Genomic DNA, 19,687 nt, shown 5'->3' on the forward strand with positions numbered 1-19,687 from the left:
TCATGACGTAAACAAACCGGCATAGCGCGCACTAGGGTGCAAATGCAGCCAAATAATATAAAAAAAATGATTTTTCTTGAAATGTTTCGTATGCAATCCTTACATTTCTTTCTTTTCTTCCAGTTACTTGGCTTGAATTATTCAAATCTCCTATTTTTTTACATGTTCAGCTCATTCTCCAGACCCAGAAAGATTGAGAGTGTAATCATTACCTAGCACCACAACAGCTGTGAGTCCTGATAGCCTTGCGGGCTAACTTCTATGATCCTTCATCTGCTCGGTTCGAAACTTTCGCTCTATGACACTTACTCTCTTCGCTCGGGTTTCTACTAGTGCAGTCAAATATTCGTTCACTAAGGATACGCTGTTACTATCTAATCCTAAAAGGACTTTTTCCGCAACGGTTTCCGTTATGGCGAACTGTGTCCGCGAAATCGAAGGTGACCTTTTCAGTGCGCCCAAGGATCACGCGCTGGCTCACTGCGTGGCAGCCGATCTGAAGATGGGAGCTGGCATAGCGGTCAGATTCAAGCAGCTCTACGGTAAGCTTGACGAGCTGAAAGCGCAAAATATCGGCGTCGGTGGTGTGGCAGTGCTAGCCGATGGTCCTTCGCGCTACGTCTACTACCTTATCACCAAGAAAACGTACAACCTGAAGCCTACGTACGACGATCTTACTAAGTCGCTGCAAGCGATGAAGGAACACATGGCGGCAAATGGCGTGGAAAAACTGGCCATACCGCGAATCGGTTGCGGAATCGATGGACTTGAGTGGGGTAAAGTGAAAGAGATTTTAAACAACGTTTTTGGTGAAGGTGGATTGTACGAGATCGTCGTGTACAATTTTGTACCGAAGTAATTCTTTTGCTATTGTTCGCAGAATGTTCCTTGCATGCGTAGAAATTACAATCATTGTGATAAAAAAAAAAAAAAAAAAAGTGTCCAAAAGTGTTTAATAAACGGCAGAGTCGGAACTCAAATAGTTCCGGTTTTTTTCCTGCAACAGGCTAGATGCTAGGTAGGTACAGGCTTCCTGCTACAGGCTAGGAGTAGGTAGCATATTTCTTCGGACCAAAACGATGGGAACTCGCCTCTCGTTAATTTTATTTTGTGACATCAGTTTTATTCTAACGCTCGTTAAACAGCAGTTAAAACGCGAGAAATTTTCACAAGAATCTTCGCTCAGAACCCTTCATTCATTCACTGCTCTTACTTAACAATTTCGGTAACAAGTCCGGCAGCAATCGTCACACCTTCAACGCGCAACATGATTCGCCCTAGATCCTTGAAATCAGCATATTTCTCCATGCCGACTGGCCTCTGGAATTCAATTTCGACCAATGCACATGAGTTGTTGCCGAGGCAGCGAGGATTCTTCTTAAGCACCTCGCCGGTGCCCTTATGCAGTTGCGCTTTCAGTTTGCGAATGGTAGCCGGTTCGATGAGGGACTGATGGTGCAGCAGCACCGGATATCCCCTCGTAATAGGAACCTTAATGTTGAACACAACAATGCGCGCAAGAATACGGCTGGCCAACGGCACCGGATGGTAGATGTCGGACAGGATGTATCCTACGGATATGTTGTTCACGTCGATGTTAGCCAGCGTCAGCGATATCTGATCGCCGGCAAAAGCAGTCTGCTGGGGTAGCTCATCGATTGTGATGTTCTTAACCACAGCCTGTTCCTTGCTGGGACATACCAGCAGTTTATCGTTTACACAAACCATCCCCGACTCGATGCGACCGCTTAAGCAGAATCCGGAACCAGTGCCCTTGAATATGTCGGCAACGGACAAGCGAAACGGTTTATCAATAGCCCTTTCGGGTGTTTTGAATGAATCTGAAATGAGAGATACTCCATTAACAAAATGTGCGATATTAAAGCGACTCCAGTGTACATTACCAATCACTTTGAGCAGTGTAGGTCCGTTGTACCACTGCGTCAAACCAAGGTCTGTAGGTTCCTTCACCAGATTCTCGCCCGTCAAACCGGAGCAAGGCACGTACGTAACGTCCGCATCCCGGAAGCCGGCCTGTTTGAGAAACACCTTCAGCTTATGCACTATCTCATCGAATCGCTCCTTAGCCCATCCGACTGTGTCCAGTTTGTTAACGACTACACCCAACTGACTTACACCGAGAGAACGCACTAACAACGCGTGCTCTCGGGTTTGTCCACCCTGCTCGAAGCCGGTCTCGAATTCGCCCCGAGTTGCGTCAACCACAAGCAGTGCGACGTCTGCCTGATTTGCTCCGGATATCATGTTTGGAATGAAGTCCTTATGCCCAGGGGCATCCAGTAGTGTGATCTGAAAATTGTAATTTAACAAATAAGTCCCAATATGAACACAGTGAAAATGATCGTCAAATCTCTACCTCTTTGTTAGCAGTTTCGAACCGCGTGCTTCCGACGTCCATCGTGATGCCCCGTTCTCGTTCCTCACCAGTTTCATCCAACACCCATGCATACATGAAGCTCAGCTTGCCTAGCTTCTTGCTTTCCTGCTCGTGCTTGTGCATGATACGTTGCGAAACGTTACCCGTGTCGTACAACAGGTGACCCATCAGCGTGCTCTTGCCAGCGTCCACGTGTCCGATCACCACCATGTGGATGTGCTCCTTTCTTGTGCCGCGTTCCTTGCTGAACAGCAATTTCGCATCCCTCGTCGGTTCTTTGGGTGTTGCCTTTAGCGATTGATTTAACAGCTGCTGCTGTCTCGCTTCGTCCGTAATCTCGGGTGTGTTGCGGCCAGACACACTGGGCGACTGCACTTGAGGGCTACTGATTTCGAAGCCAAGCGTTTTCTTGGCAACCGGTGTGATCACTACCGCTGACGCCACGTTGCTCGAAGCACGCTGATGCGGGCTTTCGGCTGTCGCGACGATGATTGGAATATTGCTGGCAGCTGTTTGGAACCTCTTTTCCGAGCGCTCTAGCAGTCGTTCTCCGATTCCTGCATTTGGTAATAAGCAAAGGAAAAAAAGTGTAATATTGTCAAATAAACTATGAACCGATTCAAATGGTGCCAGATAACCAGGATTAGATATTGTTCGAGTAAGTTTATTGAATAAAAAAACCTCAACTCCTCTCAGCACGAAAGGAATTGCAGTACAGTTAAAATACTATAAATAATACAATATATATGTATGAGCTTTTGTCCGTTTGAGACTAATCAAAAGGTTTTTACACACTTCCGAGGCGTCAATATTCGTAAGTTTGCTTATACTAATGACGAAATTTTTTCATGTGGCCTAGCACCAAATCATCTGGCGAAGGCACATTGAATTGAAACCCCTCCACAGTAGTATAAGTTGGAAAACGGTGTGAAACATGCACCGGTAGTTTTCGCTTTCTGTAGCGAACACACAGAACCGCTCCCAACGCGGAGGACACCATTGTACGGTGGTTCGAGAGATCCTTTTCCAGCACCGAACTGGCGTCGATAGTGCAAAATTCATCTATGGTTGGTTTCACAATTTCAATCAAATCACAATCGATAAAACCGTATTTAATTGTGTCCGTTGAGGTCTGTTTCTTTTTCGAGCTCTTGTTGGACGTCGAAGCACGTTCCGATTCTGGTGGCTGTTTAATGAGGGCAGATTTCAAATCCAACATCCAAGTGTTTTGGGAGAGAATGGGTTGTGCACTGTGAGCATGTGAGGAAGGACCTTCGCCAGACAACGTGGTTGATGTTGGTGGCGTTGCACAAGCGATCGGTTGCTTGAAAAGCTGAGGGACAGCAAATCTGGGAGAGGCATTAGCAGAAAATAAAGGCGGCGTTGCTCGCGATTCGAGATGATGCTTTGCCAGTTCCGAAAGGTTTGAAAACGGTTTGCTCGGGACGGGGTTACAAGGTGATCCGATCGACAACGAGGCTAATCGTGCAAGGGGACTTGCAGTAGGAGTTTGCAAGGCATCTTCCCGTACATCAGTACCACCAGCGGTGGGAGATATATTATTTGAAGCTGCCTTGCAAGATGACTCGCTTGATTCAAGCTTCATACGTAATTTCACAAAATCACTCAAATTGCTACCGGCACCGAATTGCACCTTTGGCATGGCAAACCGCAACCCACCCATCGTTGGTGTGCGGGTTTGAGGGCCCAAAAGATCAGGTGAAGCTTTCATATCTTACCTTCCAAAAGAAAACGAATTGTGATTCCCATCCAAGAGGCGTTGAAGGCAGCAACAAACCGGAAAAACAATGTACATAAACGTCCGTTAATAAAATTGCGCCAAGAGTGGTCGCGCATCCTCGCACATGAAACTCAAATATCAAAATGAAGCACGTGCACATGAACCGGTTTCTTATATATTGGTGGGACTGTAACGGTTAACACACCACGTGCAATCAAATTTAAACAGAATATTCTGTTTTTTTTTGCCAAAAGAACACATTAACTAGAACATAGCAACAATTAACTAAGACAAATGAGTTGTCACCAATCCATTATAAAATAATTTAGATATAATTATGGTTATCATTACGCGTTAATTTCACAATATGCACGAATCATTTTATCAATGAAGAGCCATGTGGCGCAATCTGTCAAAGACCCAGTGACGGCATTACGCTTCTTACCTTTTTCAACTGCACTTGCAATTGGCAGTTTACTTCTCGTAGCGGGAGCAGTCGGAGGCGTCTTGTTACTGTTGAGAATCTCATCTAATGCCTTGCTGCATTCAAAGTCGTGCTTCATTATTGCTTCCACCATCTGACGATCGCTGCACGCTTCTCCCACGATATCTCTGATTTCGTCCATACAGGACAGCAGCCGAGCGCGGTCATCTTCGTTCAGGTCCGGCATTTCAAAACACTGCGAAATAGTAGCAAAGAACGGTAAAGGCACGGGATGGTTACACGAGACAACCGATCGAAACAATTTCCTACCTCCGAATCGCGCCGCTTATGCGCGGTTCCTTCGCGAACATCTTCCGCCGCGAGTTCATTGTCGTCTTCTTCTTCGATGTCCCGGTTATTGGCGAGAAATTCGGACATGCTTTGCTGCCCTTTTGCACGATCGTAAATCCATTGCTGCGCATCGGTCGGGGAGATACATTCATCCTCAACCGAATGCCCGTATCGATAGTCGTCGTCGTCATCGTAATCTGATGATTATAAGGTACGCCGTAAACCACGAATGTTCTAAAGTGCTCTTCCCGATAACCTACCATCGTAGACTGCGTTGCGCACATTTCGATGACGAGACATGATTTTCTTCTAATTTACCTAAATAACACTAACGTTTACGGGAAGTTACATGAAGTGCGCTTAAGTAAGATTTGTTTCTGTTTTAAGAAATTGGAATCCAAATACACTACGTGTTTATTTGTTTTCAAGTACAAAAAGTACGACAGCTTCATGAGGAAAATGAAACACAAGTGCGACATAAACGTCAAATTCGGCCGTTCATGGCTACCATTCACAGTTATTTTCTGATGTAAAAGTAGAATATTAAATTAAAGAAAAAATCTCTCTTGAAAGATCGATTTTATTTGTTTGTTTCTATGAAGTGCATAGAATAAATTATGAGTATATTATTCACAGTTTTACCACGTCTTTGAAATTGCAGCCGGTTTGAATACAGCCGTTCCTGAAGGGTGAAGTAGTTGACGCAAGAACTGGCACGAGCGCTGGATGGAGTCCACGAAAACAAAAAAGCCGGCAGGATTGTTTTGAAAACAATAGCTAATTGGTACTATGCCTCCGAAAAAGGATACTAAAGGCGGAGCAAAAGCTGCTCCAGCGAAGGGTGGCGCGGGTGGAAAAAAAGGAGGAGGTGGCGGAGCAGATGAAGGTAAGATATTGGTGAAAAAAATGACTATTTCCCAACATAGTTTGACGCGATGGATTGATTGATTATAGGCGCTGCTAAGGAGAAAAAAGGAGGATCTGCCGTGAAGGTTCGACATATTCTGTGTGAAAAGCAAGGCAAAATAATGGAAGCTCTTGAAAAGTTGAAAGAAGGACAGGCATTCAATGTAGTTGCTACCAACTATAGCGAAGACAAGGCCCGCCAAGGCGGTGACCTAGGCTGGCAGATTCGTGGAGCCATGGTGGGACCGTTCCAGGATGCAGCATTTGCGCTGCCGATTTCTACGACTAATGCTCCCAAATATACCGATCCCCCCATAAAAACTAAGTTCGGATATCATATTATAATGGTGGAAGGGAAGAAGTAGGACAAATAAATGCTTATTACATTTTTATTTCATTCGCGTTTACTCGCACGGTTCGTTTGAATAATCTTTACTAATTGGCCTGTTTGGTAGAAACAATACGAAGCAGCATACAGCCCTAAGTAATTAGTGATATCTTCGGTGTACGTTCGCTGGAGATAAATAAAACCTACTTGCTCAGATGCAAAGAAGAAAAAATTTGAAAGTACCGAAGGAATGAACACATGCGTTCCAATGATTGCTCGCCAACGGCTTTTTGCGGGTGTGCAATGATTCACCAATCTTTCAAGCAATATACACACCCAGTTAATCAGAGACCATATGAGGATGAACAAAAATACTCCGTGCCAAATATAAATGAATGCGAAAGTAGCTAGACTGGCAAGTATTTTCCGCGGTAGTTCAGACGTTTTCGTGCAAAGTTCAAAATAGATATACTTGGATAAGAACTCGTAGAGGCTTTTATCGAAATGCTTCCACATATCTGAATACTGATTAACTCGCGCGATACAGATCGGTTTGGCGGGCATGTCAATCTCATCGAATCTGCCGAATGCAATTCCTACGCCGTAGAATACTACATACTTTATATAGAAAAATTGTCCCATCAAAAACCCTAGCCCATAGAGCGCCCATAGATTGACCGTTTGCAGTAGTAAGAGATCTTGCTGAATGAGGTTCACATAAAGGAAGTGTTGTCCTGCTAACATAACAAATGCCCAAAATGAAGCCATTACCAGGCGTTTGGCAAGTGCGTATAGTCTAACGCCAAACCCAGCAGGATTCGATTTAGGGAGATGTATGGTTCTAAAACGACTGTATACTATGGCAGGTCCCATTATTAACAATGGGAAATACAATACGTAGCCGAACAGATCGCACAAGCCATAATGTTCCTCCTCATGCCCAACATTATGCTTATCTAAACAAAAACTAATACATTTGATCACATTCCATGAGGAGATAAGGCTCAGTTCCAGCAATTGATCGTTATTAATGTTGAGATGGACGTTCAATTTGTCGTAAAAATACCACACCTTGAAAATGTTAATTAAGGCGATCCATAGGAATGTTTTTAACCAAATCGTTCGTCGGTATCCTTTTGAAGGATTTCCGTAATAAAAGGAAAGGCACTGCAATACGAGCACCGTCAACACCTGTATGTTGTACATGCGATATAACACGATCAATCCAAATATAGTTAAAACAATGGAAATATACTTTTTACAATATTTGCGACATAGCTCCGTTAAACCGGCATGAATGAAAAAATATGCTCCATGCCGGTTAATGAACGATATATAATGCTCCCATTCCCAATCAAAGTCATCGCGTCGTCGACCAGCAAATATTGACCAGCCGCGTTCAAGAGTTCTGTAGTTCACAAGCGTGTCTAAAAATAAAAGTAAAATCTTTAAGAAACATTTACAGGGATGCATTTTGCCCTTCGGTATACTCACTGTTGCTAAGCTCGTAGTTTTTGTAAAACGAATATGTAAGACATGCAATGTACAGTATGCTGCATACGATCAGTTCCGTCGCTAATTTTTCTGCCATAGTAAAAATATACCAACATACTTAGAACATCTGTGAACATTAATGCGCACAACGAATTGCATTAAACATAAACGAGCGAAAACAAACTAAACATGACGTTTCAAAGCACGAACATGCATCCCTGCTCGAACCGTCAAACACGATGCAATTGATATACATAAAAAGAAAATTAAAAAAGACGTTATGTATTACTAATCCCAACATTACTATATGATATATCAAACGCAACCTATTTGTACATGATCCAATATATTTCGGATAAAAACGTTCAATAAAAGTGCTTTATTTCGATTTTTTTGTGTTTGCTTTATTGTACTTTCTTTTCGTTTTTTATAGACATTTTCAAACCCACTTAAAATAATACAAAAGAAATTAAATGTTATAATACGTATATAAAAGTTACATAAACCCAGGCCGTTGCCGTTATACATTAGTTGTCTGTTTCGCCCATAGCTTACTTAAAAATTAAAATTACAGAGCTAACGTGTAAATGACATGCAAAAAACGTAGAATGTTTGAGAAAAGTGGAGAAAGAAAACTGCATAAAGCAAATACATCATGTGTATATAAATAGCGGGGATCTTGTAGGTCTTACTCTTCTAATATCACAAATTCGATTTGTTTCGTAACCCTTCAACGTTTGTCTCCTTTTAAATGTGCCGCGCTTCGAATGCTCCAAAATTTGAGCGGTTAATATGTTAAAGTTAAATTTGTCTTTTCGAGTAAATATTATAGAAGCTCCTAACAACATTCCACAACAAGATATATTAAGCGATTGTTCTCCTTGTGTATCCTCTTGTTTTAATAACAGTAAGATGTGATTGTTTCATATACTTATTGTTATACGTTCTTCGTCAGGCAACTGTTTTGCTGGTGTGCATCGTGAGGTTCTACCGCCAATAGCCAATTGAAAAGTTAAGCATGATTATAAATATATGCAGATACTAAATTGTATCTTTAATTATGTATATGATTACATGAATATGACTGATAAATAAGTACACTAATAAATAAATAAATAAATACATTTAACCCTTTTAATCTTACTTTGCAATTAAAGTTAATACTATCTTTGGTAGTTCCGCTGACTGGTTAGCCTCAATAAGCCTGTCTCCTATCAATGCAGGTTTACAGCTGACTAAATAATATAAATACTACGAAATAGCAATATTTGGTGTTTCGGACTAGATTATCTATACAGTGACTAGTCTTGCAATGAATTATAACATATTGAGATCTCTTGAATGCTGCTGATTTGAGATGAATATAATAAATATGACTAGTCAGTGACTAGAAAATAAGTAGTGACTAGAACACTTTCAAAAGTATGTCCATAGAATAATTACTACATCTACACCCTGACTGTTGGGCCTGCCGGTTTGGAAAAAAGTTCAATAAATTAAACTAGATCTTTGGTAGAATCTTTGGATATGAAGCGGGACTAGAAAAATAAACTCATGTCTCATGACTAGTTTGCACCTTAAACCTTAATCGTCTAAAAGTAATTCTTACAACTCGGCTCTACATAATGTGCGCATGCATAAGTACATTCCGTGCATTATTAGTTGAAACCTATCTCGCGGACATTGGGTTAAAGCAATGTACGAGATTGATTGTTTTTATCTAAAATGGCACTTTCATTCGCGCGATTGCAAAAGCTACTCCCGAACCTGCAACAATGTTTCGATGCGACATGTAAAAATTGATGCATTCGAAAGCTTTTGCTAGGTAATAAAATGATTAATGAATACTCGTATACCAAATGTAACGCTTTTCCACACAAAAGAAGCTAACTATGAAGCAGTAGCGAATATCTCATTCACTGCTGTTGTTGGTCTTTTGTCTCTCTGGCCAATGATGGATACAATGGGAGGAAATCATCGTAGGTCTGAAAGTGGTGCAATTACTATGAACTTGGAATATTGTCAAGGAATGGCGAAATGCACTGTTGTTGGACTATTGTTGATCATGAGTATGAATAAGAACATTAAACGCGAACTGTAACCTGTCTATGGCTGTTGGCCAAAAGAAGAGCACATTTAAATTGCTACTTACTCGTTTACGATAAATTAAAACCACTCCACTAAACCTACCTACATGCGAACTGACTAGATGTTTACTCATCTTTGGGGGGTGAGGTTTTGGAAATTTCGTAAATTTCAAAACTCGAATGTACAAGAAGTATGACTGGAGGACGGAAGTTCCTGATTTTGTTTTCCGTAGCATTAGCGTTAGCTTTTAGAGTAAGTACGCCGCTCGTCAACCAACCGGAAGGATGGTTGAGTGGCAACGTGTTAAGTAAATTACAATGTTTAGATAAAAAATATCGAAATATCATTGAATAGAAGAAAGGAAAGAGACAGAACGATCAAAACTGAAATGAAGTCTAACCACTCGAAACGCTCCACCGAAACTTCCGTCAGATGTTAACCTAAGATACTACGACTAGAATATCCCTGAAGCTATGCTTCGTTTACACGTTGCGGACTAGCATTGCTCGTGTTTCTTTGGTTCGAAAACTGTACATCCTGCTGCCTGTTTCAGTCTATAGCTCTTATGACTAGCTGAATGGGGCGAAGGTTCGCACTCGCGTTTTCCCCCTTGTTCACTAACTACTCCTTTGGTATGGCGCTGTAGAATCGGTCCGGGTTCGATACACAAATGTACAAAAGTGGCGGCATCAGGCATGGCAAATTGAAAACTGCCATCCCACACGAATCGAATGGAATGGGCGGCGTATCGCGGTAGAACGTCACGCTGCGCACAGTGTGCACGGTAAATTCTGTTGTAAAAAAGCTATAAGGCTCCTTCGACCGATCGGCGATCAAAGCGATCACCAGCGGCGGTATGTTACGAACTATGCTGGGCTTATGGGCTTGTTACTCACTCGGGGTTACACGGAAACGAAACACAACCAACTCTCAAACGAAACGCACAAATCTTACAGGCTAGGCGTACTTACATTACACAACCAGCGCCGTCGTGTGGCGAATAACCGAAGGTCCGTTGCGAAGCCGTGCGAGGGCAGCCGCGGCCAGATTTTCCTCCTCCGTAAACCGGTCGCAGTACGCCGACCGGTACTGGCGCTCCATTTCGTCCTCGCCATCGTCCTCGTCTTCGCCATCACGGTAGTCTTCATTGATGACCAGCGTGCGCTCCTCGCAGTCACTATCCGCGTCGTCCTGGTCGGGTGCCGCGCTGCCCCGTCCCGACGAGGACACCACCGATGGAGCACGCTCGTGCACGAAACGTACCGCGGGTTGACCTTGGAAGAATCCGGACCCGCGATTACCACTCTCATGCAGCACGCCATCATTCGACGCGATGATGGTGAACATCGTAAGCGGCGGAGGTTGCGATCGCGAAATTAAACGCTCCGTCACAACGCACCCGGTACCGTCTGAAGATCCGGCGTAGCCTACTGCGCTACTTCCCGCCGACTGGCTCGAATGGTTCGAGTGGTTCGAGTCCTCGCTACGATACTGAGACGAACCGGTGGTAGTGGTGCTTGGGCTTGCACTGCGCTTCGGGGCCGGTTTGGTGCCCTTGGCAGCCTGTCTGCTGTGCGTTAGCTGGTGCTTCTTGAGGTAGGCTGGCCGCTTGAACGTTTTATCGCACTGATCACACCGGAACTTACCCGTAGCCCCGTCCGAGTCGGTCGAATCGTGACCGGGCTCCGGTTTGGCGCCTCCCGAGCCACCCTTTTTACCGGTCTGGTCACGTGGTTTATGCCAACGCCGGTGAGACGCCAGATTGGCTGGACAGTTGAACCGCTTGTCACACTCGGGACACCGGTACTCGAGCAGCACGATGCAGGAGCAGCGATGCTGCGCCAACCCAAACGCATCCTCGAACTCCAACCGACACAGCTTGCAGTTGTAGCCACCGATCACGTTCGGGATCGCGGCCAACTCGGCACGCACCTCATCCGACACCTCGACCAGGTTGAACTGTGGATCGATGTCGCCGGATTCGCGCGGTGTATCGCCACTGAGCGCCTCCTCCAGCGAGATGATGATCGTGCCCGACACGGGCGATGAGTTTTCCTCGTCGAACTTTAGCTTGCGGATGGCTTTGGCGCGGCGTTCCTTCGAGCCGCCAGAGGGCGCCACTGAGGCGGGAGGATTTTTCGAACTTCTCGGCGGGCCCTTGGCAATAACGACCTCGTCCTCGGTGGCCCCAGCCTTACCGGCGATGGTGAGTTTCGCCGGAGTGGCCAGCTCCTTCTTGACGTCCAGCAGCACCGGTTCGCTGGCTTTGGCACGTTTCGCCGATGGTTCATCGCACTTGAGCGGCACGTTGAGCTGATTGTCCTCGCGGTAGCGCTTCTTCAGCGGTGACGGTGTGGCCGGAGGTGTGATCGGACCCAGCGATCCGGTCGTCACCTGGCGCACGGTCAGATCCAGCGGGCTATCACCGGTTGGCCGCTCGGTGGCCGGTTTTGGCGAAACCTCGCCGTACTGCAGCTTGTACGAAGGCGGTAGGCTGGCCACCGTGGTCAGGAGACCACCCGCCGGTGACCGTTGGTGGGAGTGTGGTTGTGCGATAGCTGCCATCCTTGCATGTCACACCGATTGTCGTCGTCCTCTTCGCGGTCGTCGTTGGTACACCGCTGACCGGCTGACACACACTAACCGAAACTGGTCTCAAAAATGCACGCACTATGACTGTTTTGCGGGAGCTCGGCACCCGAAATCCAACGGAGATGGAGCGTTTGAACTATTTACAAAAATTCTGCTGTGCTACACAGAACTCGCCCTCTGTCGTCGCCGTTGCCGGTGCACTGCTCGATATGACCTCGGCCGTGGCCAGGCACCAAATGATCCTCCTTCCGGGACATGCGCTCCGATTTATATGCCCTACCGGCGGTCGTCGATGGCTATTCTCCCCTTCGATGTAAAACCGCGTTCGAACGGAATACAAACGAAAAGAGAGAGAGAGAGAGAGAGAGAGAGAGAAAACGAAAGCGTGTGTAAAACGTGAAACGCCGGTCCGTTGTACATAACGCGCCTGGCAAGGACGATACCCTGCAGGAGATAGTCTGCAGCGATCGTGAACTGGGTGGTGGTATGGCCGGAAGGACGAAAGCGTCACAGCGTATACGCGTACTTGGCCGTGCGCATGTACATGGCCCGATTCCTTTCCCCTCTTTCATAGCGCTTTTACATCCATAATCCACGCACACTACGACGAACGGATGTAAACACACCGATCCTCCGTTGTGGCCCTTTTTTTTCCACCCCGAATCCAACCACACTTCAGAAAGGGCCCGGCGGCACGCGACCCAACCCCGCACTACACAAAGAACACGAGCACGTGCGGCAACGGCGGTGGCCTCGTCTCGTCCTTCTTCCTATTTTCGGGGTGCGTTTTTTGCGCCACCGTTCTCGCTCGCACGCGTGCGCCTCCCAATGGTTTGTGGGTCCTTTTCGCTCCCGCCACCCGTACGGTAGAGGCGTACTCCTTGCGCCGCTGTCCCCTTAGAAAAAGGACACGATTCGATTCATCAGGTTCGATTCGCTTTCCCTGCTGCCATCCTGCCTCTCGTACCATCCTGCCAATCTTAGCGCGGCATAACGCACGAGGCGTTAAGGGCGAGTTGGTGATTCATACCTCGACAGACAGTGTGTGTGTGTTTTTTTAGTTTTAAGTTATGCCGTTTTTCTTACCTCTTTCCTCACCACGCGAGGCAACCACACAGCGGGGGGTGGAGAGGTTCGTTTGTAATTTTCCTCCCATCCTGTCGGGGTTTTCCCCTTTGCTTCGTCACAGCGTCACCGCGAGGATCGCTAACGCTGGCACCCGGTTCGCGATCACGTCACTAGGGGGAGCTGGCACTCCGGTTGTTAATTATGATTAGTTTTATGCTGCGCTGGGGTCCTTTTTATTCGTAGATCCTTGCCCTGGGTTGAACTGTTGCAGCGCTGGATGCGGCAAAGCGTGAAAGTAGATGGAAATGAATATGCACGTACGTGGTGCTGATCTTTACCGTTACACATCGTGGCACACGAGGACGCCGGTAATCTGCAGCGCGGATGGCAGATTGATTTTCCGTAATGTGTCCCTTTTTGTGACGCATTTTTTTTTCCTTCGTATTCTCTCTGTCTCTCGCGCTCCCCTTCGATGCATCGCCGCTTGCGTCACAGCTGCGTACACAATCGCGCGGTGCACGTTTGGGCTCGTGTCGTGGCGTGTGCTGGTGAATTTTTCCGCATTGTTGCGTTTGCGAGCGGACCGAGGTTTTTCGCCCGGGAAGGAGCGTTACGGTGGCACACCTTTACGGGTGTACGCGAGCGCGCGCGCGTGTGTGTATGTGTTTTTTGGACCGGTTTTGTCAGCGCTGCAGCTGGCCCTGCCGTGATCGCTCTCAACGTCGCTCTATTATCGATGCCGGATCGATTTGGGTTTTTTCCTGGCTGGCTATGCGTCCTGGTGGGCAGGGATTCTGAAACTGTTGCCATTCGGAAACCGACGCAGTTCGTTGATCGAGATCGATCATATGGCTGGCGGCAGTTCGGTTCCTGTCCGTGCTCAATGCCAATGAACTTTTTGTTTGTCCCTTTCAAATGGGATTCCAGCACGGTCGGGTATGGGTAGAATGGGATATTCGCAACTGTCCTTGGCTTTAGGAAGTTTCAAAAGCAATGGCATTCCCGTCAGCTGTCTGTTTGTTGTTTTTTGAATGTTGCATTTTGCAGTTTAAAAGTCTCTTTAGGAATGTGTTCCGATAACAAAAGGACACTTTTTAAGTTTCTTTCTACGACTTGATGCTATCTAAAAATTAGCTTCAAGAAACTAACACATCGTTAAGCTATTCCGTGCAACAAATCAATGTAAACTCCGACTTAATTAAGACGCTCTCTGCCTACAAGTCTCACATATTGGCAAGGTTCACCAAAAAAGGATGCACCTTGCAGGATCTTAACCTTCCTCACTGATGACACCTGTCTGGGGGAATTCTCAGCCGTGTCTGGCAGGGGTTAGCTCCTGTCTTACGAGCCACTTGCCGTCTTCGGCAGGGCACGGTAGACGCTTTGGCAGTCTTCTTTTTTATGTGCCATAAACACCGGTAATAGGAGCCACACACCACATGCGCACCCTTTCCATCGATGTCGGGGAATGTATTGCCGGAAAGAACCTTGCGGTCGTCGAGAAGGAAACACGGCGATCCCCTCGACGTCTAGGACGAACCCCGGTTGGTACGCCAATCGAGGGAAGTGGTTTGTCGACACCCGGCGTCTGGCTTCATGAAGGTAAGGTGAGTTTCTTCCCGTGGATTATCAAGTTCATGGTCCCACTGGGCTTGGGATCGGTGGACAAGCGTACCTTTAATGCTAATGCCATTAAACACTCGCTTCTGGAAAATGCTCTTAGAAAGGAACCGTAACATTACAGGCATACACGGTGGCAGTGTATTAAAGCCATTCGTTTTACGGAGGACACGCTTCTATAGGAATTTTACTCTAACACCGGGCCATAAGGGTCCTGACAATCGCGTACACGTGTGGATTCAGTGCGTTGTCCACCCACAATGGATCCGCATGCTTATCAAGATTTATTATCAAGGAAATGAGCTAATCATAGCATCGTATCATGCTTCGTCGCATTTCTAACATTACAAACGCGACAGTGAAAAGCAGGAGCAATCACTCACAAGAGCAAACCAGCTCATGCAGTGATTTTGTGATATTTTTAGCTGCTCACAATTGACCCTTTGCAAATAGGACCTTTTTTTTATAACTGTGGAGACGCATGGTACTTTGTGGTGAAAATGCTGATTTACTGAAATATGAGCACTGAGATATATCAGAAGTTCATGTATAACAGCTCACGTATGATAGTGAATAAACTCAAGAGTAAAAAAATAATAATATGAGTAATTAATAAAAATATAAACAATGTGTTTACAAGAAAGAAGAAAGTTTAACTCTGTAGTTTCAATTTTCAGTAACATGATAGTTAACAAAGTATACGTGTTCCTAATTTGGTAGTTCTTTAGCTACACTGATAAATGATCTAGCTATGCTGCAAAATGATTGCTTTAGTTCCATGAGTATTAAGCTATCACATTTCACCTCAGCTAAGCAATTACAAATGCATAAACTTTACTGCTCAGATTCCGTATTGGAAGTGGTTTCGTTTTGAATGCACTTTTTTTACTGTGCTGCTAATGCACTTTTTAATATTTGATATAATAAATCTCTTCTTTCAATGTTTCTAATAATAGCAGGATAGTAGAAGCATAAGTAATCTTTCATAAACCGCCTAGATTAAAGCATTTTAACCGTGTTAAGCAAGTTAAGCACACACGCACTTCAGTTCAGTTTATGAATTATTTTGAACCGTTTTGTTCAATGGTTCTGCTTCAATTACGTTCAATCTCTGTATGAGTTGTTCAATTCTAGTCAAGTACTCTATCGGGCTCTTTCGGCATTTTTTTGATGGGTGTAAAATTTCCAACGCATATTTCACTGTTTCATCATCCATTTTAGTCCCACATTTAGACCATTTTTTGTTGTCGTGCAGCTGATTCGCTTCTGCTTTCACCCGCTTCCAATACATAATTGCATTCCGTTGATTTGGCATAACAGCAATGGAATCAATTTGAGTATCGTTCTCAAACAGCTGCAAACTTTTGGGTACGAGAATCAAAGACAGTAACATGTCCCAAAACTTGTTATTGCTAAACATTTTTACAGAAACAAAAATAAATGTATCTTTAGCATCCTCCTATCCGAAAGCGCATAATATACTCACAGACATCTGAAAGATCTAAATGTTCTTGCTGCAATTTCTTTTTTGTAAATGTAAAACGCCCTCTGTGTCATGGTGATGATTTCGGCTTCGGATCTTATTTCCTAGATAGAGGGAAAATTCAGATGTAGTGCACTGAAAAGCATACAAAGACACAGCACTTGATCTCACTATTTTATTGTACTTACCGTCGTGTCGTTGACGGCAAGGCCGTTCATTAGGTTGAATAAAACCATCGGAACAATAAATATAAATACTGCAAACACGATATAGCTAACGATGGAGTACTGGAAATGCATATTTGAAGCTTCGAGTTCCCCTGAAATAACAAAATCAACACATAAGACACGTTTGAAAGTTGCACACCGTTACGGCACTGGATTCATCCGTCATACCACACCGATTAAACAGATGCGTACGTAATGACGGATTATTTTTCCGATGTGTCTTTCCCAATGGGTGGAGCAAGAAAGAAAACGCGAGAAAACCCAACTGCTTTACGTTGTTTACCTACCAAAAGACATGACTGCAGTCTTAAAAAATGCAAGCGGCAAATTCCCGAACCATTTGATCTGGTTGTTAGCGTCCTGGCTCGTTGCAGATGTGGCATTTTCCGATCGGCTACCCTCGGATTGAGTTCTATCTTTCTCGTGGAACAGCGTGTAAAAGCTTAACGCAAAGGCAAGCAAAATGGTCGAATATAGCATCAAACACTTGAGGTAATTTTTCGAAACCTTTGCCATAATAGTCATGTATGTCGATAGAGATAGCACCGGTAGGGTTCCGGTGAGGAACAAAACCTCAATCGCCGCCAAAAGGATAACAAAGGACGAGAGGCCTCTCCACCATTCTTCGTCAAGCTCATGCAGCAACACTGTTCCGAATGCTATTATCAGGAGTAGTTTAATGAAGTTCTCAAACGATTTACACTCGCATTTTGATAAATGATCTTGAGAAGCCAGCATGTTGCACAGCCACTGTATGGCAGCAATGCATGGTCGTGAAATCAAATACAGCCAACCAATCATAGAAGACCACCAGAAGAACAGTTTAAGGCCTCGTGAATCGTCCTGCTCGTCGTAAAACAATACATACATCGTAAACAACATGAAATTTGCCAATGAAGTAAACAGCTGGGTGTAGAAAACCCACGAGAGCTTCTGCCACTTTAGCAGCAATATGCTCGATATCACCGGATGGCGAAGTAAGCGTTTTAAGCTGGGCGATTGTGCAATATCATTAATGGGCCGCATCTCATTCTTGCACGTGTCCTGTTGTTCGGTGTCGGTTGTTTTGAGCGTTGGTGGTATGAAGTTTTTATAATCTATTATCACTCCGTAATCTTCATCTCCCGGGATTCGACGGTTGCGCGAATGTGCCTCGTGCAAAGACGAATCTAAATAACTGATTATATTGTTCGAAATGCACGTATCGAGGTGTTTCTCAAGCAAATCCGGATCCATGTTGGTAATTGGCAGCTCATTGAATATATTCTGCGCCCCTATGTATGCACCGTTTTTCAGCAACAGCTCCTGAGCGTGTTCGATCTTGTACTGTACAGCGTAGTGCAGCGCAGTGCTATTGGTATGATCTAGCTTGTCGAGCTCAATCCGTGCATCTTTCAGCAGTATTGTCATGCATTTGAAGTACGGACACTTGGTTTTATCAATGTTCAATCCCATCCTCTTCACAAGCTGGGATAACAATGGATCTTCATTTACTAGCTTGTCGTTTTCCTTGGGAATGATGGCTAGTAACCATTCTAATAACTGTTGTTCGCCGCGGAAACAGCATTTTTCCAAAAGCCCCGATAGTACTTTCGTGTCCCCTTCAAACTGACCGTTTTTGAGGCGATGTTCAATAAGGGTTTTGGCGGAGGACAATTTTGCTCGGCTTACCGCCACGTTTATCAGCTCTTTGCATTCTCTCTCCGGAAGGTGACGAATATGGTTCTGATCGCAGTATTTTCCATAGACCTTAGTGAACTCTTCCTCCGAACCATTGGACAATTTAGCTCTCATAATTTCCACCGTTACTTTTTCCATGTCGTAAACCGGGATCTCCGTTCCGGGGAAAAATGTTTCGATTTTTCTCCGTACACTGTCGTGTACCATCAAACTGCATTTGCTTAGGCAATAATCTAAAATCATCTTTCGCCAAGGTTCGTTTCCCTGCACAATATGCGCTATGGGGGAAATTAAGTCCTTGTCTGTCACGTTAATTTCGGCATGGTTTTCCAGCAAAACTTGAATGCACGCGAAACCTTTCTCGTGCTTATCGTAATTGATTTTCGCAAATAATAGTGATAATGCCGTGTGATCCTCGAACTTTTGGTCTACGAGAGACGAATCGAAATCCAGTAACGTCGATACATTTTCATAATCAAACGATAGTGCGGCCAGATGGATCGGATATTGTTTGGTAACAGGGTTACACTGAAAAAAAATGTTTTGTCTTTAGTTGAATTAAGACATTCGTGTTAATTTAAAGAAAGGAAATGTTCACGGATCAGTAGTTACCATGCACATCCATCAGTTCCATGTACATATACCTTCGTATGATTAAAAACAATTAAAGTCAGACAGCTTATTGAATATATGCCTAGCATTATTTTGTATGTTGTAGAATATACTTAAGTTTCGCAATAAAACACATATGGGTAGAAGATGAGTTTAATTGCTTAATTAATTTTAATGTCTTACCTGAAATGTGAAAAGGCGTATTTTAAACGCAACGGGATAGTTTAACATGAACCCATTCGTGTGTTTAGCCCTCACGCTAACGCTTTCAGCCATTGAGCCCCCAAAATATTTACAAACCTAATATAATAAACAACAAATCCTTTTCCATACCTTCGATACATTTGCTTTGTTGCACAGACACGCTGTAAGGAATGATTTTTTGCCAGGCATTGTGCATGCCAATTCGAATGTGGAGTATTCTGAGCGATGGTCACGAAGATTTACATCTGCCCCATGACGAATTGCCCGTTTGAATTCAACAAAATCTCCCGCCATGAGACTCTCGTGCAGAGCCCGCTAAAAAGGAACATTGAGTAACGCTTGGCGTTAGTTGCGTTTACATTCGTCGTTAAAATGCACTCCTACCGTTAACCGAGCGATCAGTGTGTACCTGCGTTTTCTTGAGGGCAAGATAAAATGATATTTTCAAGTGAATCATGCTGAGGCGCTGGC

At 44.6% G+C, this 19,687-nt stretch overlaps 6 protein-coding genes across 6 annotated transcripts; 2 read left to right on the top strand and 4 right to left on the bottom strand.

Annotated features, from left to right (window-relative positions):
* The first annotated feature begins 298 nt into the window (after positions 1-298).
* LOC128731003 (ADP-ribose glycohydrolase OARD1-like) lies at positions 299-911 on the top strand. Its single transcript, XM_053824101.1, has one exon. The coding sequence runs from the start codon at positions 299-301 to the stop codon at positions 857-859; it is 561 nt and encodes a 186-aa protein (XP_053680076.1). The 3' UTR covers positions 860-911.
* A 33-nt stretch (positions 912-944) lies between these two features.
* Positions 945-5,214, bottom strand: LOC128731064 (protein HBS1). The gene is made up of 6 exons (XM_053824159.1): positions 5,175-5,214; positions 4,894-5,111; positions 4,576-4,819; positions 2,378-2,832; positions 1,905-2,310; positions 945-1,841 (listed from the first exon to the last, which is right to left on the bottom strand). Exons 1-6 carry the CDS (start codon positions 5,212-5,214, stop codon positions 1,210-1,212), a joined length of 1,995 nt encoding a protein of 664 aa, XP_053680134.1. The 3' UTR covers positions 945-1,209.
* A 489-nt stretch (positions 5,215-5,703) lies between these two features.
* Positions 5,704-6,185, top strand: LOC128731255 (peptidyl-prolyl cis-trans isomerase NIMA-interacting 4). The gene is made up of 2 exons (XM_053824362.1): positions 5,704-5,800; positions 5,869-6,185. The coding sequence occupies exons 1-2, from the start codon at positions 5,704-5,706 to the stop codon at positions 6,183-6,185; spliced, it is 414 nt and encodes a 137-aa protein (XP_053680337.1).
* A 29-nt stretch (positions 6,186-6,214) lies between these two features.
* Positions 6,215-7,739, bottom strand: LOC128731253 (protein-cysteine N-palmitoyltransferase Rasp). The gene is made up of 2 exons (XM_053824359.1): positions 7,643-7,739; positions 6,215-7,575 (listed from the first exon to the last, which is right to left on the bottom strand). The coding sequence occupies exons 1-2, from the start codon at positions 7,737-7,739 to the stop codon at positions 6,215-6,217; spliced, it is 1,458 nt and encodes a 485-aa protein (XP_053680334.1).
* Positions 7,740-10,702: 2,963 nt separating this feature from the next.
* Positions 10,703-12,295, bottom strand: LOC128721016 (uncharacterized). Its single transcript, XM_053814719.1, has one exon. It carries the CDS (start codon positions 12,293-12,295, stop codon positions 10,703-10,705), a length of 1,593 nt encoding a protein of 530 aa, XP_053670694.1.
* A 4,197-nt stretch (positions 12,296-16,492) lies between these two features.
* LOC128731014 (transient receptor potential cation channel protein painless-like) lies at positions 16,493-19,034 on the bottom strand. The gene is made up of 7 exons (XM_053824112.1): positions 19,013-19,034; positions 18,671-18,828; positions 17,906-18,262; positions 17,612-17,857; positions 17,008-17,470; positions 16,682-16,812; positions 16,493-16,597 (listed from the first exon to the last, which is right to left on the bottom strand). Exons 1-7 carry the CDS (start codon positions 19,032-19,034, stop codon positions 16,493-16,495), a joined length of 1,482 nt encoding a protein of 493 aa, XP_053680087.1.
* Between the last annotated feature and the right edge of the window lie 653 nt (positions 19,035-19,687).

This window comes from Anopheles nili, chromosome 2, assembly GCF_943737925.1.
Source record: "Anopheles nili chromosome 2, idAnoNiliSN_F5_01, whole genome shotgun sequence".
In the NCBI taxonomy this organism is placed as follows: Eukaryota; Metazoa; Arthropoda; class Insecta; order Diptera; family Culicidae; genus Anopheles; species Anopheles nili.